The 21,852-nt window shown below is 47.3% G+C and overlaps 1 protein-coding gene across 3 annotated transcripts in view; it reads left to right on the top strand.

The window, feature by feature from the left end:
* Positions 1-21,852, top strand: part of CHCHD6 (coiled-coil-helix-coiled-coil-helix domain containing 6) — a 107,372-nt gene that overhangs the window by 32,527 nt on the left and 52,993 nt on the right. For 2 of the 3 annotated variants that reach the window (XM_057417524.1, XM_057417525.1), the window contains 2 exons: positions 3,377-3,460; positions 21,083-21,153. In XM_057417524.1, the coding sequence (XP_057273507.1) occupies positions 3,377-3,460; positions 21,083-21,153 (155 nt within the window). The remainder of the gene's footprint in view (positions 1-3,376; positions 3,461-21,082; positions 21,154-21,852) is intronic. The other variant, XM_057417526.1, reaches the window with a different exon arrangement.

The raw sequence follows: 21,852 nt of genomic DNA, 5'->3' as shown, positions 1-21,852 counted from the left end.
TGCACATCCATGCTGTCCCATGCTGCTTTTCCAAGTTTTGGTCGCAACCTGTGCGTTCCACAGCACAGTACGCTCTTCCTCCCCTCCCTGCTTTGTTTCTGTCTTCATTTCATAGACTGTCACACACTCTGTGTTCTACAATCCGGTTTTAGATGTCATCTCTGGGCTTTGGTCATCTCTTGCCTGACGTGTTCAAGCTCAGATGTAGCTTCTGCAGCATGGATGTGAAATGCAGCTTTGTGATACCTGATATCCAGTCCAATGTGTTAGCATGCATGTCTTCCCTTCTCCTTCCTCCTTCCGTTCTAAAGGCCTTTATGTGAGAAGTGTGTCTGATGCTTTGTTTGACACCTGCAGTCTCAGTCCCCTCTGAAACTGTCATCATCTCCATAGCTGGCAGCTCTGTCTGGGACATCACAGGCTTCTGACTTCAGGTAGGGAATAAGCAGCAGGACAAGAGGAACCCATAATAAATATCCTGTATTCATACACACATGCTTCTTGCACGTCCCTTGTTGCCTAACCCAGTTTGGAACAGTGAATGTTTCAAATGACACATGCTCTGACTGTACCATTCACACTTCAAACATCATCAGAGAGTGCACTAAAGTTTCTAGTAATAACAGCTGGAACAGAGGGAGGCAGAAAGTTACTTTCAAGCAGATCTGTCACAAATGGGATGTTTCTCAGTAGATTTCAATGCACTGAAACATCAGCAGCTCTTAAAAGCAAGCAAAGCATGGAAAATATGTTTGAGTGGTAAAAGTTTTCTCTGCAACCTCTGGCTCATCATACAGCTTATACGGGTGGTAAGTGGGACATAACAGGAGGTAATACAGAGCAGTTACTTAGTGGGGGGAGATGAGGGGTATATGAGGTTGTGGTCTGCAGTTGAGAGATCCAGTTTTGATTCTTTGCCATCACTTTTGCAAGCCCCAAGGGAAGAAATCACTACAGAATGTGCCTGCTGCAGGGTGTGCTGCTGTGGAGGCATCCTTCACTGTGAGCGTCCCAGCTCAGTCAGCTCTGCTTGGGAGGCCCTGGCTCCTCACCATGCACTGCAGCACGTCTCTTGTGTGTCCTGCTTGAGAGGTGAGGTGTTTGCTTTGTGATCCCTTCTGGAGGTGTCATAGGGACAAATATGCTGAGTTTCTTGGTGAGTGAGGTCAGGCAAGCTCAGAGGTTGAAGAGATGAGTGGGGCTGTGGGTACATGGATCCATGCCTTGTCAGAAATAGAGCAAAGCCTCTTGCCCACCAGAATGGTTGCACATGTGGGTTTTGTGCTCCCCGAATAGCCTGCTACCCCAGGAGACCAGCACTGCTGCATCATTCACTTATTTAGATGAATCAGAAACTTCCTTGCATTTTTAAGGGTTCATTTTTTGACTCTTTCCCTTGTATTTCACACAAAAAAGCACCTTCTGAATTTTGCAGAGGGGCACTATGTTTCTTTTCTTTCTTTTCCGTATGTCTTCTTTAGGAAACACAAATCACTTGTAGAGTAATTTGAGTGTATGGGTGTTACACAGGAGAACCAGGGTCCTTTGGGCATCCTCCAGCCCACCCTGACACCTCCCATCTGTTTCATTTCAGTTTGAACTTGCTTAGTCCTTTTCTGTACAGAAGAGGGATGTTGGTTCACAAGGACAGCTATGGTTCTCTTAGCAGAAAAGGGTCGTCGTTTTGGCACTTCAGATGCTCATCAGGCATCTCTTTGGTCAGGTTACATGTGTGGGGCAGCTCATTCTCATCCCTCTCCCCATCCCATTTTGGCTGGTTTGCAGGATGGAAGATACAGCTCTGATTAAACTAAAGACAGAGATATTGCCTATAATCAAGAGCCTTTGAGAGCACAAGGGTTTCGATACGAGTCTGTGGTGCTTGTGCCTTACTTGGCCCTGCTGCCTGGCATGGCGAACATAGGCACCAAAACATTTCTTTTTCCTTTAAAAGCAAGCAAACAGACACCACCACAAGCCCTTTATTTCACATGGTCCTTTCCTTGCTTATTTATCCACCATCCTCCACTGCCTAGCTTAAAATCTCTGCTAAGCCCTATTATACCACTGCATTTCCATCAGCAGGGGAGCAGAAGGAAGGCAAAGCACAGCAACTTGCTTTCAGATGTAATTTTTCTCATTAACAATGGCTTTTGGCCATAAAATGACAGGTCTGAGCCCACGGGGATGTTTCTGTCCTGGCTGCTTAATGATATTGGACCAGCATTTTCTGTGCTGTACCATCATCATTAAAAGTGAAGAGCAATGCTGCTAGGATGCTGCAGATGAGCAGGGTTTGTGCTCCTGTTAAATGGGCTCATAATGCTGGGTTTGAAAGGTTTTCTGCCTGGTGCTAGCTTATATGGCCCCAGGAATTTTGGGGTGGGATGGGGAAGAAAAGCCAGTGCCATTCTTCTTGCTGCTGTTGCTTGTTAGTTTTAAACTTCAGAAGTTTGGTTCAGTTCCATCTATGCCACGTTTTCTTAATGCTGCTTATGTTCAGGGGCGGGAATGGAAGGAAGGAAGTGCTGCTGGTTGTAAAGATCTAAAAGGCAAAAGCTGTTGCTGTAACCGCACAGACTTTGGTTTTTAATTGAGCACTGTGTATTTGATGGCTGGGTTATGCTTAAGCACGAGCTTGTATCCTTAATGTGCTGGTTTGGGAGGGTCGCACTCAGCCTTTGGAAGATAGAAGAGGAATTCTGTGACATCCATCTCCCCTCCAGATCTGCAGCACCCAGCCAGAGGGGCTCGGGGTGCTGGTGGGGTGTGCAGAGAGCATGTGGGGAGAGCCCTTGGTTATCAGGGTAATGCTGTTGATGTCTGGAAGCAAACTCAAGGTTGCTGAGAATGTCTGTTGTGATAAAGACATTACAGCAGAGCCTTGGGTTTTGGATCTTCCTCATAACTGTAGGGATGTGCTGAATCTGTAGAAGTTTCCTGATGTTCCAAGGGAAAAGTGTTTATCAAGTGGAGGGTTTGAGGGTGATTTTTAAGGTAAGGTAAAGAACATTGGATTAATGAACATCATCATTCATGAAAAACAAAAGACTTGCATAAGGTGGAGTTCTGGGAAAGGCAATAGGAAGGTGTCACCTTCTTGCGATTGTGAGTTTTCATTTAATAAGGAGAAGTCAAGGTTATGAGTTTGATACTAGTAAGGATGTCTCAAGCTTGTGGGGATAATCCAAACTGAACTGCAGGGCTGAAGGTTTGCAGTTCCACCAGCAGGGATCCCATGCACCAGTCCTGAGCAGTGATTGTGTTCAGTCCCAGCCTGCACCCCGTGCGCTTTCCCTGCACTCACACTTGCTATTTCTTCTTTTAGTGATGCTCTTTGGTGGTTCTTCCAATGCTCTTCTGTTGTTCTTCCCAGGAGGCTGAGCTGCAAGGCAGGGAGGCCGAGATGAAGCGACAAGAGGCCTTCTACAAGGAGCAGCTGGCCCGCATTGAGAGGAAGGTACGGTCAGCTTGTCCTTGATTTGTGCCCTCGGTGTTCCAACAGCATCAAGCACGGGTTTGTGTGGGTCCAAAGGGCAGAGAAACAAGGAGCTTTGTGCTGAAACCTGGAGCTGTCACTCGCAGTGTGTGTCTGCCCCTTACTCCTTGGTGCAGTGCTGAGAGCAAATCCGAGCCACCTGCATTTGAGAGATGAGCTTTAACTGTGATTTAAAAAGGAAGATTTCTCCGAGTTCCAACTTTATTTTCCTTTTCACCATGGGGTTGAGGTGAATGTTAATTTGAAGGAAAAAATAACCTCAAGTCTTCTGGTTTTTATGCCTTTTGTTCGAAATCCTTTCCAGCACTGCTGCCCCCCCCGTAATTTTGCTATAAAGATGAATTAAAGTTGTATTATTAATTTCCCCCTGGGGAGCCCACCAGTTCACAGAGCGCTGCTGCAGCGCTCTGCCTGCTTCTCGCTGGATAAGCCTTTCAAATGAACCCCATTTAAAGAGACCCTGTCAAGCATCTTTTAAGCCTGCAATGACCTTTGAAAATCCATTTAGGGATTTGCCTATCTCCCCGAAACGTGGGATTTGCTTCTTTCTTTAATTGTTTACCATGATGAGGTTTTAAAAATTGATGCTATAAAACCAGGAGCAGGCGCGCTGCTCCTCACCGGTTAATGTGTTTTCCCTTCCTGGCAATGTGGAGTAATGGGATAAGTAGTCTTTAGTTTTTAATAAATGTGGAGAATTACCTTCTCTGAGTTGAAGCAATTAGACCTCCTGACGGGGGGGTGCAAGCATCCGCCTTGGAGTTGTGGTAGGTGCTAGAAGAGGAATGCAAACAATGGGGAAGGTGGGATGAAGAGAGCGAAATCAATCTGCTTTACTACCAGTGTGATGGTGAATAGGGAAGATGGGAAAGCGGCAGCTTATAGAAGTGGCAGGAAACTATTGGTCCATCTCTTCCCCTTTTCATTCCCTGCTCCTGCACGATTGTCCATGCAGCTTTTGAAGCCATTGATGGTAAAACATGCCCATGAGGAGTTTCACGTGATACACTCGTGCAACACTTTAAATCCATCGAGTTCATTAAAAAGCCTACTTTATTAAAGCTCCTGCTCGGTGTTGCACTCAGATTTGTAAGTGCTATTTGTAGATAATGGGGATTGTTGAGGGGAATTGCAAGCAGTCTAGCAGCTCTCCTCCTAATTATCACAGTTGTCCATATGTTCATACGCAAAGGGAATTTTTGCAATTCCTTGCTCCCATGCTGTGTGCTCCCATTATATTCTCTCTGGATCTGGCTTCGCAAAGCGGAAGCGGCAGGGAAAATCCAATCTGTGTGTGTCAGTCCTTTGTGGCCAGTGAAGTGGGAAGAAGTCAGTGTCCAGGCTGCATTGTCCCGTTCTTGAAGGCTTTTGTTGGGTGTTGTTCCCCTTTTCAGGTCCCTGTCCTTTGCTACAGGGCAACTTTGGCAACAAGGTGATGGATATTTGTAGTGCAGCATCTTCTCAGGGAGCAGGGCGCTTTGCCCACAGTCCTATTCAAGCTGCAGAGTTGCATAGAAACTATCTCCTAGTTCTTTTGTGTACAAGGAGGTAAAAAGGACGGGTTTTCTTTCCTCTCCTGAAACACTGAGGCAGTTTCTGACCCTTAAACACGAGCGTTTTGCTGGTAATAAAATAGAAGAATGCCTCCAACCGTTCGTGTGGATGGGAGTGGGAGGAGGTGGGGGCTAGGAGGGAGAGGAATGTGCTTGGAACAGTGTAATAAAGCTTAATTGTATTAGTTTTGAAAAAGGGTTTTGATCTTCTCTGTGGATAATTTTATTCCTGTAATGGTTGGGAAGAAGCAAACCAGAGCGCAGAACAATCTTCTTTATTAGCTGTTGCCTTTCTATAATCCTGCCTTTATTTGGTGAATACACGCAGACCTTGACACTTATTTATTTATTTTCCCTTCCACTCTGCTAAAACCTTCCAACTCAGGGAGAGTTTTATGTGTGTGTGTGTGTATCAGAAGCTGTGGGTAAGGGGCTGCGGTGGGGAGTTCTGAGTGCTTTCCCTGCTCTCGGAGGGGATGGTCACTTGAAGCATGGTCGCTGGTAGTTCAGAGGTGTTGGGCTGGGGGTGAATGAATGTGGACCTGGAAAGCTAAAGTATCTCTTCTTAAGGATCAGGCTGTCAGGAATTCCCTCCTCCCCTCCCCTGCTGTGTCTATACGCTCATGTTGGCTTTGTCCCCACTTGTGCATGAGAACAGAATTCAGCAGTAGGAGCTGGGGTTTGGGTTTGAACTGTTGACGTTGAGAACTCGGTACTTTCCCAATAGGATGCTGAGAGCAGTTGTGTTATGCACTCCTTACATTGCAGTGGCTGCTGCCCTGAATCCAACACGGAGCCTGGCCTGTTGCTTCTGCCAGTGGTCCCTGTTCAGACATGGAAGGAAGATGCAGAACAAAACCCTCAGCAAAGCAGCACCCCCCCCCACCCAAAAAAAACAAACAAACAAACCACCAAACTTTGGGAGAAGAGCTTAGAGAAGAGCCTGGTGCATGTTGTCACTTGGGGGCTGCCACACGTCCTGCTGCAGAAGGGGTTGTTTTCATTCAGTATTCTTATTCACTGTAATGGAACTTGGATTCCTGCCATCGCTCCTCTCCATGTCTCAGGCAGCTTTCATGAAGCCTTGGTTAGCTCTTCCCTTCCAACATCACGTGGCAGCCTGTGCCACAGGTTAACTTATCCACTCTGTATATTCTCTGTCACTGGTTTCAAATACTCTTTCACCCCCCATTTAATATCCTTTATGTGGAAGAGATAAAAGGAATCCTTTTCCTTATTCATTATCTGTAGACTCCTGTCCCCTCTTCTACCTTCCATTAAGCAGAGCAGTCCTTACCTTTCAGCCTCTGCTTGTGTGAATGAGTTTGTTCCAGGTTTCTCATTCCACTTGTTTGTCTTCAGGCCCTTTCCCCCTGTGGCTCTGTCTTTTGAGATGGATTGGCCAGAATTGAACTCGGTACTTCCCTTGACTGCAGCACATTGTGTGAATACATTATCCTTGTGTTGGGTAATCTCTTTCAGAGTGCTATAATCTACTGGACAGAGCATGGAATTGGAAGCAAAAACCTGCTCATTTTCTAATAGCAACTTCTCTTCTGGGAGTTTGAAACAATTGCTTAGTCCATCTATCTCAGTTATTCCATCTATGTGATGGAATAGCTTATAATGAGAGGGCAAAGTGTTATGAAACAGTAAAGCTATAAAAATGCTAAAAAGGCTTTGCCTTTAGCTTTGCATGAGATGAACTATGGGGGTACCTTATTTCAAATGGAGCTTGGAAACTCTGTTTCTATGCTGCCTCATTAAGGTTTCCCCAGGAAAGGGCAGGTATGAAGAAGAATGTCAGCGTTTCAGCTTGTGGGGTTTGCTCTGCATCTCCCCCCTCATGGCAGGGGGTTGGAACTGGATGAGCTTTAAGGTCTTTTCCAGCCCAAACCAGTCTGTGATCTACCAAAGCATTGGAAGGTGGTTGCAGCAGTGCTGTGTCACACTGAAGATCCATCTAGTTCAGTGTCGGGGTCCTGACTGTGACCAAAAGGGGAGGTCCAGGGATGAGCATCAGATGAGGGCATGTGTATGGGATAAATTCCTTGCGGAGGATCAGCAGGCACTGGTGATGCCCTTGGTCTTCATCGCTTTGATCACTGTAGTTGTGTGTTTCAGTCTCTTGGATCGCTTCTGTGTTTCTGTTTTCCTTCTGTGTTTTTCCTGTGTAATCAGGAAAATTACAGGGAATAGATCTTTTGAACTGACTGTTCCTTGTGTGCCTGTGTGTGATGGCAGGATCTTGGAGCTGGTGATACAGACATTCCATTCCACCCCTGCTTGTACGCTGTGACTATCCAGGTATTACCTAGTAGAAGTGGTTGACCTCTGACTTGTTGGAGTAATTTTACACCTTATCCATGTAATTTGGGATTGTTCCACAGGAAGTGGGTCTTGCCTCAACTGTCTTAAGGTGCTTTTGTACTGAAGTGTTTGGATAGAAAGAACGACAGGTTGGACCTAATACCCTTAGAAAAACTCAAATTGAGCAGCTTAAGTTGAAGTTCTTTCATGCATTTATGTGTTACTGAGAAGCACTGAGGAAAGGAAGGAGCTTGGTATAAACAGTTAACATGTGCACTGCTCAGCACTGGGATTTTTACTAGGGATTCCTTGTGTGCATCGTCCTCCAAAAGGATGACCAAGAAATGCAGCCTCTCTGGAGCCCTTCAGATGCCAGCAGGTCTCACTGAGTGCATTACTTGTATGCTTTCTCCCAGGTAAATACTGTTGGCCTCCTTTTGCTTGGCCTCTGTTGGGTTTAACCTGACACAGGTTCGGGGCAGTGGAACATGGGCAGCTCTTTGGAGTGCGTAAAGGGGCAGAGGAAGCTGAAGGTGGTCTCAGCAGGTGAAGTGAAGCTCTTGCTTTAGCTGATGTCCCTCTTCTTTCTTTGGATTCTCCTAAGCTCCAGCTCCCACGTTATCTTTTATGGGGTGGCTGTGAACAACTCCGAGCAGTGGGGACATCAATATGCAATGTGTCTCTGCTTGTAGCTTCTCAGAGCAGTGAGTAGCACCCGAGGTATTCATAAGCTGTGAGTATTCATGCGAGTAGGAGAGGAATGCATTCAACACATACCCCTTTTTTTATTATTAATAAGCCAGACTGCACCTTTTTCTGTGCTGAGCTTCACAGATCTCGTTCTTGTGTCTGTGGCGTTCCCCTTGTTTGGTTTGTTTAAATTCATCTCCTTTTGCCCTTGCGCTTCCCATTTAATTCATGTTTGGAAAGCACTTAGGATGTGTAAAGAAGGGGAGGAGAAGTTATTTCTGTTTGTCGTTCTCACCGGCCTTGATCCTTCTTTTTGGAGCAGTCTCCCACTTCTGGTGCACCAAGGTCAGCCCTCCATGGGAGCCCACTGGCATGTCGGTGCTTTTTGGCCTGCAACTCACCTCGCTAAAAACCTCCATTGAGGAAGTGGCAGTAGCCTGGAAGAAACAAGTCTTTTAGAGCATCTTCATGTTGGGTCTTTGTGATCAATTCAAAGCAGATTCTGCGGGGCTGGACAGGCTTCTGTTATGTGGCAGGGAAGTTGAAGGGGATGAGGATCAGTTCCCTTACTTGGGCTCCCAGGCTGTGTGTCTATCCCTGAGCCTTTGAAAAGCCAAGCCATGGTGAGGTATTACCTTCAGCTGAGCCCTCTGCCCTCGCAGAGGGAGTTCAAGATCCAGTGCCCTTTCCTAGAGGAAATAGTAGGTCCTGCCGGGTGTCACCAACACCATTGTATTTCTCCATAAACTGGCTCTGACATCTCCAGGCTGCGTGTGAGCCATTGGTGTGTGTAAGGGCTGCTCCTTCCACTAAAGCAGCTTGCTCCAAGCCCCTGTGTCCAACCTGGCCTTGAACATTGCCAGGGATGGGGCAGCCACAGCTTCTCTGGGCACCCTGCGCCAGTGCCTCAGCACCCTCACATCTTCCCCAGAGCTGGATCAGGACTGCGGGGGGGTTCTCCCAAGAGCACAGTAGAGGAGCAGAATCCCCTTCCTGAGCTGTGCTCCCACTGGTGGGGGTGCAGCCCAGCACACAATGTGCTGGGTCATGGGGAGCTCGCTTTGAACCTACAACAGCTCTGATCCGCCCGGGCCAGTGGAGCAGTGGAATGAAGCACCCAGTTCATCCAACTGCTGATTTTGTCTTCTGAGCACAACGAGAATAATCCCCACTATGGTTTTCTGAATCAGGCTGGTAAGATCCATCCTAATCATCCAGATCACTTCCCCATCGCTTGGGCTGTGTGGACGTTGTCTTCCAGGCAGCAGTGGCTCTGGCAGTCTCTCAAGGCAGAGCCTTTGATATTTAGAGAACTGAAGGTTTTGCCCTGTGAAAGGGAACAAAACGAAACCAGAACGAGCCTGAAGTTCTCATCTGAGCCAGTTCTGATCTGCCATCATCTTCCTCTTTCCAGTTATTCACAGACATTAAATGTCATGCGGGGGGGAGGAGGAGGAGTGCGGCACCCATAATCTCTTTCTGCTGGTATCTGTTAGGGCTGAACATCTAGAGGAGGCTGCTGATTCCCAATGCTTCCCCATCCTCCCCTGGCAGGAGAGGTTGCTCCTGGCTGGACTTCCAGTACCCTGTGCAGCCCTTTGCACCCATTCCATGGCTGTTTTGTTGAAAGCTGGTGAAGTTTAGGAGTTAATATAGCTCAGTGCAGCGGGTTTTAGAGATCAGATAAATGGATTGGCAATTTGATGAACTCAAGGAACATCTCTAATAGGGTAAATAAACCGCATTAGCTGTCAGCGCTGCCTCCCTGCCCTCTGCAGTGCGTGTGTTCCGTCTGCGCTGACTGACGGACAGGGCATTACATCAAATCACAAGCAGCCTCTCTGCAAACAGCAACCAAGCGTTTGCTTCCTTCCCGGATCAGCGCAGGGATGCGCCTGCAGTCTGTGCTGACGGGTGAGCTGACAGAGCCTCACGGTGGTTCTGTTTCCCTGGCATTCAGAGTACCTTTAGAGGGGAGAGAAGGATGCTGATGGGCTGCTTCATCTCAGAGAAATCCATCCTCAGGCTCGACTTGTGAAATAAATGTGGCAATGTGTGGTTTGAACTTAGTGTCTTTAACACTGAATTTAGCAGCTGAATTTAGATAACAATCTGGTATCTGGTCTCATCAGTGTATCACTATGAAGACTTGTTAAAGGCAGAACAAAAAGACCTAGAATGTGATCCTCTCTCTTTGTTAGAGCTCAGCACTGGAGTTATTTGTCAAGTCTAGTCCAAAAAGAGCAAAACAAAGGGTGCTTTTGTCTTACTTCTGAGAGCTTTCCCCATCAGCTCCTATTCCTGCTCCCCTCCCTTGCTCTCTTTTATTCAACCTAGTTTTCCCTCCAGTTCATTCATTTTCTTATTGCTAATAGCTTCAACTTCTTTTTCCCCCTCCTTTTTGCACTGCACATATGCTTGTTTATAAGCAGAGTGGTATTTATAAACATGTGTATAGACACATAGTGCTGTTACCAGTAAAACCAGTGCTGCTTTTCAAATGGAAAGCATCTCTCGCATGAACGTACGTACATATACGCATGTGCGCACACGCAGTCTGTACCTCGCCTATTCCGCTGTGCTGTAGTTGCACCTTAGCACCAACTACATGTTCCTGCACTAAATACCAGTGCTGTTAGTTCTGTGTCGTTCACCAGTGTACAATTAGGTTTTGGCCCTGTTATTGCAGTATTGGCCATTTTATGAAGCTGTAGCGAGTGAGCGCAGTGAATTGATTAAATCTGTTCCAGACCTTCGGCTGGAGTCAGCGTGTTGGCAGGGATTTGGATGATTGAAGCTTGTGCTTCTCTTGGGATATTCCCCATTTCGACTTAGTCTTGGAAATGGTTGCAGGTAGACAGAACTTCCCCGTGTGGGTGGAATCCACGTGCCTAAGAGCCTGACTTTGAGGACTCTGAGATTTCCATCATGACTTGAGCTCAGGCCTTGGCTTTACTTTTGTTTTGAAAAGCTCCTTAGGATTATGCCTCTGCCCTTACAGACCATGCTGTCGTTACATTAATGGACTATATGGCTAATAATTCCTCTGTCAATTGGGCAGGCTCCATGGAACACCTCAAATTGGTGCTGAATTCAGTAGTCCAGAGAGCAGACTTTCAAAGGGGACTGCTTCATATTTACATGGGAAATGCCTTGTGCCCTGTAATGAAGGTACCACATGAAGCGGGTGGTGAGCCAGACCCACTGACATCATGCCCAGGGCTGTGTCTAGGGCTGTGTCTGGAGCTGTGGAAGGCAGCAGCAGGTGGGTTGCTCTGCTCTCTGGGTGTTTGCTTCTCATGCTATGTTCGCAGCCCAATACCCTTCTGTGCAATGCCCCTCTTCAGCTGACCAGCAGCCCACGGGCCTTCTGGGCTCATCCTTGGAGGCTTCACAAGCTCTTTGCAGCACAGAGCTGTCTCTTCAGTGCTTTGTCCCCTTCAGAGGACAAATGGCTCCATTAAAAAGCATGGGGGAGAGAAGCTCACTAAAAGCAGGGCGAATGAGACTGTCAAATGATGGAGAGGAAATTGCTCACCAATATTTCATGATTTCTTTCTTATCCGTTTTCCCATCCTTTCTCCTTTGTCCTCTTTGGCTTTTTTTATCTCTGGATAAACATCGTGTTTGTTTTCTGTTTACTGTGTGGAGCATTTCAATCCATTCTGAATAGCAGAATAAATATGAAGAGATACTAGTGTTCTTTTCTGTGGAATAAGTGATGACTTGCAGGGAGCGCTGGAGATTGTGGCAGTGCTATTGTAAAGACAGGCCAAAGGAATCTCTGTTAATCCATTTTCTTCCTTTGTGTTATCAGCGTTTCATTTTATGTTTTACTTTCCTTTATAAGTAACAGTCAATACTGGGCAGAAAGAGTCTAAATCCCTTTTTTTGCCAGCTGTAAAATAAATATACCGTTGCTTTATAATATTTATCCATGTATTACTAATAAAGGGGGATGACATCAAGTTATCCTTGTAAAACTGCTTCTGAGCTGGGGAGCTGGGAACTTTTTCCAGGTATTCATTAACTGAGGTTTCAGCTCTGTGCAAGGTAAGTGGATGTTGTCCCCATTCTAAGTGAGACCCCAGTGCTTAAGGTTCACATTTCCTACAATAGCTTTTGTTACTGCCTTTTGGGTTCCTGGCTGCGGTGTGCTTCTTCAGATGTGCTGAATACCCATAACTGGAGCTTGAAGGTTTGAATAATGAGCTTCTGAGCAGCTCCAGGAGCCAGCGGGCACTTCCCAAAGTGTGGATTTGTCTCTGTCGTTAACGGCATCTGGGGACCAGTGAGGTCCTTGTGGTCTTTTGGGCTGTGATCATTAAACCAGCCTGTCTTCTTATGGTACACAATGGGATGAGGAGCTGCAAGTGAGAGAACCCTGCCTGGAAACACAAATATCTTCAGAAGATGCTCTGGGAGTAAGAATAAAGAGAAAGTACGGTGGCAAAAGGGATTGCTGCTGAGCTAATTTTTCTTGCTCTCTCCCAAGTTTGCCTCTAGGATGGCAGTTTTCTCCCTTCAATAAATAAATGCAAAGATGAGAATTGCTGCCAAAAACTGTCACATTTCTGGAACTTTCAGCCCCTGATTATTCACATTAAGCCTCCCCCCCCCAGCAGTACAGTATTCTGAATATGTACACCCACCATTCTGTCAGATCTGTGCAGTCTGCGTCTGGTTCATCTTCTGTGTCTTTGATGTGCTCCATAACGTAGGCAAAGAGAGGTCTGATAGTCTCTCTAAAAACCTGACAGTTTGTGTGACAATCTGTCCACGAATCCGCAGGCTCCTTGTCAACCAAATGAGCCTTTGAATAGGGGAGGTTTGCAGAACAGTGCTTGCAGCATCGCATATGCACCAAGGGGCGAGGACAACAGGCTGCCGGGTAACCTGAGCGCTGGCTGTGCTTCCCGTCATCATTCCAGGGACATCTCATCATTGCTTCTTGGCTGGTTCTCAGCCCCGCACATGTCGGGGTTATTTAGCAAAGCTTGATTTGCTGGAAGCTGCACAGGGAGAGTGATTTGTAGTTGAGGGGGGGAAGGAAGAACCCTGGGAACGGGTGGAACCTGCAGGCTCTGCTGTGCTGATGGGCTTTGGTGGGCTTTGGGTTTCTTATAGTGACTGTTCCTTGCAGGTCCCTTTCCACGTGCAGGTGCGTGGTTGTGACGCTATCCTCTAGGGAGGCTGCCCCCCTGCAGTGCTGATCCAACTCCAGAGTAACAGCACAAGAGGGATGTGGAGCTGTTAGAGCGAGACCAGAGGAGGCCATGGAGATGCTGCAAGGGCTGGAGCAGCTCTGCTCTGGAGCCAGGCTGAGAGAGCCGGGCTGGGTCAGCCTGGAGAAGAGAAGGCTCCTGAAGGGGAGACCTTAGAGCAGCTCCAGTGCCTAAAGGGGGTACAGGAAACATGGAGAGGGGCTTTGGACAAGGGCCTGTAGGGACAGAACAAGGGGAATGGCTTTAACCTGCCAGAGGGGAGACTGAGATGAGCTCTTAGGCAGAAGCTCTTCCCTGTGAGGGTGCTGAGGCGCTGGCACAGGGTGCCCAGAGAAGCTGTGGCTGCCCCATCCCTGGCAGTGTTCAAGGCCAGGCTGGACACAGGGGCTTGGAGCGAGCTGCTCTAGTGGAAGGGGTCCCTGCCTGTGGCAGGGGTTGGAGCTGGAGGAGCTTTAAGGTCCCTTCAGTCCAAACCAAGCTGGGATTCTGTGATTTCCTTCAGTGTTCTCTGGTCTTCTTGTGCATCCTCATACCTTGGGTCCCTCCTGTTCTGGCTTCCTCTGGGAATCAGTGAATCGCATTCCTGAGCTACCTGTTGTGGGAAAGAATGAGGTCATGGTTACAGTTTAGCTTTTTAGAACTGGGACAGGGTCTGGGCAGCTGCTGTAGTTTATAAATGGGCTTTAGGGATATTCTCAGCAGTGAGAGCAGGAGTTTCAGCTGCAGCGTGCCCGGCTGAGGCGGTGGGAGTTCTGTCAAATACCAGCTTTGGCATGATGGCATCAAACCTTAGCTATAATGTTCCTCCCTTCCCAAAATAAGCTCCTGTGATGGGCCTGACAGGGGAATGTGCGTAGTATCTTTCTTAATGTATGACAAGTACTTGATGACTGCCCTTTTTCTGGTTTGGGGCTGTTTTCCTCTCCTTCTCTCCCTCTGAAGCACTGGTCAGCCTCCAAGGGGAGTTTTCAGCTGCATCCCTCAGCACTCTTGGTGTTCTGGCAATTCCCTTCTTTCTCTCTTTCCCTTTTCCCTTGGCAGTGATTCTCTCCATGACTATCCCTCCTCAATGGTGCCCAGTGGTTAGAGGCAGCATCCCATGGTTGAGGAGTCCATCCAGATGGATGATGGCCTGGTAGGACCCTGCTACCCCTATGGGATTCGCTGTGCAGCTCCCAGCATGGGCTCAGGGGTTCAGCATGCCCTTGAAGTCATGGCACTGTTGCCTGCGAGGGTCAGCTGGGTGTAAGGCTTCTCCAAAGCAGATGCTGAGACCCCTTGATGTTTAACTGATGCCTGAGCAGCCCCTTTACCTGCACATGTCAGGTGTAACTGATTCCAGCCCTTACTGTGGCTTCTTCACTTCTTTTATTGAAGTCTCTGGTAGGAGGAGAGCATCGTTCTGCTCTCCTCCTGCAGTTCTAGTGTTAATGTGGGCCATCCACGTTGCTGTCCTTGTCAGAAAGCCTGGCTTGCCTGCTGGCATTTTATGGCCTTTCCCTTTGAAGGTGCTTTTACAGTCCAGACTTTGTTTCAAGATTTACTAACGCTTTATTTGCAGTCTTTCACCATGGAGTGCCTTAAAGCAACCTCACATAAACTCAGTGCTTAATTCTGTCTGGGGTTTTTCTTGCTCCTTATTCCCCTTTTAATTGCCTGTGCACTGCTGATTCCTTTGTTGCTGGCTGCCTTTCTGACTTGAAGATGACATGAGGCTTTCTGCATGTTTCCAGTGAGGCATTTGCAGAGAGGTTCCTAACACCATCTTTGTGGGGTACCTGCTTTAATTGGGGTCTCCCCCTGGTACCTCCATGGAGACAGCTTTGCTCTGGTGTGCAAGCTCAGCCTGGCTTTTTAAACCCATTTGCAGCCATATGGAGTATCTCGATGTGGATCCTGGTTCTGGGAAGTCCTGGGGAGCATGGTTTTGTTTTCCCTAGTGCTTTAGGGGCTGTAGCTTAACCTCTTTGTGCTCGTTGCACACAGGGTAAACCCAGCCGTGGTCCTTCTCCCAGCTCTGCCTCCTTCTCATGCTGTGGTGATGGGTACTTGTGGGATTTTATCTTTGAGGAGCTGTCTAGATATGCTGCAGGATTAATGTTTTCCTTTCAACTTGGGATCATATCTCAGTCCTGAGAAGCCCTGTGCAAACAGGAGCATCCTCCTGCCCGTGCCAAGTTTTGTTTCCCTCTGTTGTTGCTGTGGACGTTGCTCTTTTTTCTGTCTTCTCTGAATCTTCATCCAGAATTTATGATCTCACAGCTTATTGCCGAAGGAGAGCGTGGAATGACACAAACTCAATGCTCTCATTTCATTACTGGCCTCAGCGGGAGGAGCGGAGGAACCCACACATGAACAGCAAACAACAGAGCTGTGTTTAGAAGTTGGCTTTGGCTGATAAAAGAGCTTTTTTTCCATATCAGCAAGCTGTTTGTAGCTGCTTGCATCTTGCCTTGTTACCTTTTGAGGAAAAACCACAACTGAATTCACATAAAAGCAGTTTAACCCTTGGCTTCTCTGCGCTCATGATAGGCTTTGTATGCATGCTTCTCTTCTTTGTTAATTGGCTTCTGTGTGCACTTGTGCTTGATAGGAAGGAGAAAACGTGACTGATCTCTTTTAGCTAAGTGCTGGCTGATACCAACAAACAGGAACTCGAGAGGAGTGAGCTCAGGAGCTGAAGAGGTTGTTGCTTCAGTGTATCCTGAAATCCCTGAGTTCCCTGGTTGGGACCGGAGTTGAGAGCAGTGATTGATCGTGTCAGTTGACCTTAACACATCCAAAGGGTTTGGTGAACAGATGGGTTCAACTCATCCCCTTCTGTACCTGCAGGAGGGGTGTGGGTACCTGGGGTTGTTCTTCGGATCTATTGGGAGCTGTTTATGTGAGACTTGGAGAGATAGGGGTGAATACCCTGATTTGTGCTGTGCGACCCGGTGAGGTGTGGGAACCCCGGTGCTCCGCTGCTTCCCTCGGGTAGTGCTGTGAGGAAGGGCAGCTCCTAAAGCACAGGTTGGATTCAGGGGCTTAGAGCAAGTTGCTCTAGTGGCAGGTGTCCCTGCCTGTGGCAGGGGTTGGAACTGGGTGAGCTTTAAGCTCCTTTCAACCCACACCACTCTGTGATCCCATGACTGACCTTCTCTCGGGGCCACAGCTGTGTCCAGGACACGTGTGTGTTCCCCATTGCTGCAGGCAGGAGCGGTCGTGCTGTGTTCTCAGGGTGTGTGAGGTCTGATTTCTGCCTTCAGAAACAGCTGGATGCAGGAATGTGAATGTCTCCCAGTTGACATTTGAGACTTGAGAAGTAATCTCTGCTTTCCTTCCCCTTTACTAAACCCGTGTGGTCCCTACTTGTGGGACGTGCCATGTGTCCACCCTGCCTCTCATGCCCCTTTCAGCTGGAATGGAGGTTTGCTGGGAGATGGGGAGCACGGATGTCAGGAGCAGGGACCACAGCAGTGCTCTGTCAGGTGCAAGGCGCATCCTACCATCTACTCCCGGCTGTCGCAGGCAGCATTTGTCAGAGCCCCCCTGTCCTGCTCTGTTTCATGAGCTATCACCAGCATTCATTGCTGCTGGCAGCGTTTCAACAGCTCTTAATCCTCTTTGGGTCTTTACACGCTCTGGCCACTGACAAGCTTCTATAGAGGTGTCAGAATATCTCCGGATAGCCACAGTGCTGTGTTGGTTTGCGGTGGTTTGCATCCAAACCCTTTCTGATCTCTTGACCCAGCCTGTACCTGCTGGGGAAATCTGCGGCCCACTGTCAGAAAACTGGTGTTTGATGCTGCTGCTTGATGTTCACAGTGAATCTGGCCTAAAACCTCATTAATTTCTAGTTCATCGGGCTGGCGTTGCTGGGTTTTTCTGCTTTACGTGTTCCTGCAAGTAGTGTGTGTTGCACTGAGGTTGTAAGGAATGCGCTTTAATGGCAGCGTGAGAATGAGCTGGCAGGGGTTTCTCTTTATGCTTCAATTACTTTCCCTCCTGAAATAACCCTGAGAATTCCATCTTCTGCTATACTGTGTTCTTACCTTCGATGCTGTGCATGGCAGGGGCCCATGCAGTGCGTACCGAGGTGTAGCAACGAGTGTTGGAGTTTCTCTGCATGTTTGCAGCCAAGGAGGAATGCTGAATTATAAACAACTCCAAATTTAGCTCCGAGTTTGAAAATGGATTCCCTTTGGAAGTGGAGTTTTCAGTGCCAGGCTGTTTTGGGAAGAGCGGGGAGCAAGGGGAGAGCAGCAAAGCCGCTGCGGAAAGGCGGCAGAGTAAAGGAAAGCAATTCTTTTGGTCTTTAGGCTCTAGTTATGTATTTTTATAACTTCTTGGTGTTTTTAGTCTTTGCTACGAAGCATCATTTAATAGCAGGGTAACATCCTTCAAACCAACAGTTCTTTGTTTAGTTTGTTTGTCCTCTCTGGAGAGCTCTCTCCCCATATGACAAAGCTCCGATGTTCTGAAGTTGGCTCCCCTAAGGCTCAGCTTTATTGAGAGAAGTGAAACATTTGAGGTGGTTCATTCATTCTTTCTGTGTCTCTTGTTATTTGAGCCCTTATGGTGTCCTTTGGTCGTGTCTTTTAACTCATTTCTGCAACTAAGACTGCCAGGAGCTTTCTTTAATAATAGTTGGGGTCTCATGTTCAGCTTTCTCTTTGTGAGCTGCTGTTTTATCTTGAGCATCAAATATTGTGCGAGTGAATTAAAAGCAGCGTCCACGCCTTGTAATGTTGTGTGGAATGTGCTCTATTCTGCTGCATAACTGAATATCAGTTTGTGAAGCTCAAGGACTTCACTACGACTACATCTTGCTGAATAGCCCTTGTCTGCGGGCAGCGCTGTGGGAGTCATGGAAGTGCAGGGCTGGCTCCTGGCTTGGCTCCTGGCTTGTGACCTTTTGTAGGCCACTGGAACATTATTCCCTGCCATAGCGTGGTAGGTAAAATACTGGAACTGAAGCAGAGCTTGCATCTGCAGTCATAGAGATGGGGATGGTTGGAGAATTACCCTCTAAATAGAAGCCCCAAATGACAGAACCTGTCTGTTGCACATTTGTTACTCATTTAGTGTTTAGGACAAAAGTGAATGTGACTTTCCCAAGGTAGGAAAGGGCCTAGAGGCCAAGGAAAACCTGTTTGGCAGGTCTGCTTGTTGAACCAACCCCGGGTTTGAATGGTAAAACTCTGTTTTTTCTGACCTGGGGAAGCACTTAAAGATACTGATTCATAGCACTGGCAATACTGCTTCGTTGGGTTTTGAAGCGGGGCAAAAGCGGCCGAAGGCTCTGATCCGAAGGCAGGAGCCCCCATTGGATCACATGCAAAGATGTTTCCTTTTCACTTCTAAAGCCCCACAGCTTTCATGTGCAGGTTGAAGGTCTCTGCACCCCTCCTTGATGTTCACCTTGTGCCATGGGCCTTGTGGTTTCTTTGAGGCCAGGTTTCTCCTTTCCCTCACTGAGGTTCTTGCCTCTCCACTCAGGTCCTCACTTGCCTGCTTCTATCAGCTTTCAAATCCAGAGCTATTTCCTACCAGCTCCTTCCCAGCTATTTCTGTCCCTGTTTGTAGTTGGTGGTGTTGAAGCTGAGGCTGACCCCAGTGCTGGGCAGTTGAACTCTCTCTAATAGACAAGGCAAAGTCGCACCACAACGGCTTTAATCCACACTTTGACCAGCACATGGACCCATTGGCTCTTTTTTCCCTTTCTTGAGGTGGGTTAAATGCCAACCTCACACTGGGTCTCAGGTACAACGTATTTGTTCCCGTTTCCCTCCCATGCTGCTGTTTCACTGCAGAGTGCTGGGGGCTAATAGCATCTGAAGGGGCTACTTCCCGTTGCCTGAAAGATGCTTCATTTTATGCCTTGCTTTTTCTTTTTCCCAGTTTCTCTCATTTTGATCTCTCAAATCCAGTCCCTGTGAGGAATGAGACTGTATGAAATATGCAAATTGCTTGGGTAGTAATTGGAGAATCGGGGAGCCTCGTGCAGCCCATGGAGATAACACATCCATTGGCTCACGTTAGTTAATATTTAAAGGCAAATTTAATTAATGGAGCACAGGTCGTGTGGCTTCGTGTGTGAATAAGCAGCAGCAGGGAGCTGAGAGTCAGGAGGGGTGTTTACAGGACAGGGAAAGAGGTTCCATTAAAAGCTGAACTTTTCCTTATAGAAGAGGGGAAAATGGCTTTAATAGCACAGAAGTTTGTGGTCATTATTTAACAAGTAAGTAAATGGAAACAGTAATGTCAGTTTGCTGGCAAATGCATTTTGAAGTGGTTACTCCTCAGGAGTTCTCAGTTTAAGCCTGTCTCCGGAGTCAAGGCTTGGAACACCAAAGTTTGCTCTGTGATTTTTTGGTATGTGACATAAATTCAGGCGCCAAAGATAAAACTTCAATACAGCACCTTGAAGGCTCTGAAAACCTGTCTGAAGCTTCCCATTAGCTGAGCTTCACCCGGCTTCAGTGATGAAGAGGGCTGTTATCCTTCGCTCCCACATGGAAAACGGTGGATTCATGAGTGGCACAACTGCCTATAGTGTTGGAGTTGTGCCTGTCCTTTCCCTTTCGTAACCACTGAACAATGCGTGTCATCTCATGCACAGGGACCACGGCTGCATTCATAGGGAAATAAATGAGAAAGAAGGGCAAGAATAGCGTTCTATAGAAAGGCCTGAATGTGGGGAGATGAGGGCGGGTAGAACCTAGCTGAATAGCTGTCCTCGCTCCCAGAACCAGTTTGTCACTAGTTTGATTGATTATTGCCTGTTCTCTGCATGTGCCTTTGCAGATGAGCTGTGAGGCAGTTGCAGTACCAAGTCCAGAGGCTTTGCCTGGAGCGGCTTTATCAGCAGCACAGTTGCTGGGGCCGCTCCCTTCTGTTTGTGCTTAGGAAGCTTGTACATGCAGCCGAGGAGGAATTCCATCTCCATATTCAGCAGCTGAGCAGTTGTGAACTAAAACTCTTTCTGTGCAAGCTCAGGAGAATTTAATGCAAACCTCTTAAGCCCTGCAGCAAGACACTCAAGCCGCTGTTTGGCAGTGCTGTAGCTGAGACCTGATATGCCTCCCGATGTTGTTAAAAGGGAAACAGGCTGCATAATTATGTTTTAAAGAAGAAGCCAAGGGGTAACGGGTTCAAACTTAAACAGGGGAAGTTTAGATTGGATATAAGGAGGAAATTCTTTCCTGCTAGGGTGGTGAGGCACTGGAATGGGTTGCTCAGGGAAGCTGTGAATGCTCCATCCCTGGCGGTGTTCAAGGCCAGGTTGGACAGAGCCTTGGGTGTCATGGTGTAGTGTGAGGTGTCCCTGCCCATGGCAGGGGGTTGGAACCGGATGAACTTAAGGTCCTTTACAACCCAAACTATTCTATGATTCTAAGTAGGAGCGCTGAAATGTGAAATGGCTTTTTCAGTGCTGGCAGCCAGGTTTGGTACTTGCATGTCAGAAATGTCTGGGATCCTTCAAAACAATTCACAGGGAAAGAGAACAAAACGCAACCAAACCCTAACGTGGTGCTGGAAACGCCTTGGTTTTGTGGTTACATGGAATAATCAAAGCTGAGGCTGGGTTTGGTGACCTTTTCCCCTCTCTTTCCCTTTGCAAAGCGAAGCTGGAATTTGGGACATGTGGCCTTGATGCATAGAAGAAAAGCAACTTTTAAGCATTTTTTGGTGTGTTCTTTGAACTGAATATGCTGTTTGTTGTTGGAAATGGTTATTAATTATAGAAGATAACCCTGTGCCAGGATAAGATCTGAACCACATTTCATTTTTAGAGCTGAATATTCTCTTCTTTGTTTCAGAACGCAGAGATCTACAAGCTGACGTGTGAGCAGTACAAGGAAGCAGCCAGCAAGGCAGAGGAGTGGATCAAGTGAGGAGCCTTTTTGTTCTTTTCAGCAGTTCCAGTTGCGTTCCATAACCCTCTGTGTGTAGCCTCTGGATATTCCTGTAAATGGAGTGTGGAGTTACCTCCTGTCAGGTATCCAGGGGGTTGAGGAGCTGCAAGAGTTGTAAGGCAGCACCTTCGTGTTCTGTGCCAAGCTTGACAGAGCTTACTATCAGGTTGTTAGATCTTCCAAGGGAGAACGAGGAAGAAAACACAGACTTAGCAACTGCTCCTGTTTAATGTGAGTTTTCCAGGGTTTTCAAGATGGCAGTGGAATGTATTTAATCTGCTCAAACTTTGACCCAATGTGTTGAGCCTTACACATTGCAGGACGGGGCTAGTGCATGGGAGGAGGAAGAACAGCACCACTTAGAGGGTTTTCATTGACCAGGGAAGAAAAAGGTGAGCAGCCCTGTAAATTCCAATCAAAAAAGAGTTATAATTATCTTGAATGTTTTCTTGAGTGGGTGTGATGGTTTTTCTGGCCTTTTTTATTGGCCTTGATACAATTAGCAGACCTTTAATCTTGCCTTTTTACCAGGAGCATATTTAGTGTCTCAATTCCTTTTGTGTTTGCCAGTACTGTTAGATAGCTTATTGTTCCACATGCACTAACAGCTGCCCAAGAAGAAATATTTTCTCTAATTCTTTAATATTAATGAGTCTAAAGCAATTACACTGTCA

The sequence above is a fragment of the Pezoporus wallicus genome, unplaced genomic scaffold (genome assembly GCF_028554395.1).
Source record: "Pezoporus wallicus isolate ANWC-B61680 ecotype Strahan unplaced genomic scaffold, APGP_CSIRO_Pwel_v1 contig_8542, whole genome shotgun sequence".
NCBI classification, from domain to species: Eukaryota; Metazoa; Chordata; class Aves; order Psittaciformes; family Psittacidae; genus Pezoporus; species Pezoporus wallicus.
Note: the sequence above shows the minus strand (reverse complement) of the source record. Positions and strands in the feature narration are given on the sequence as shown.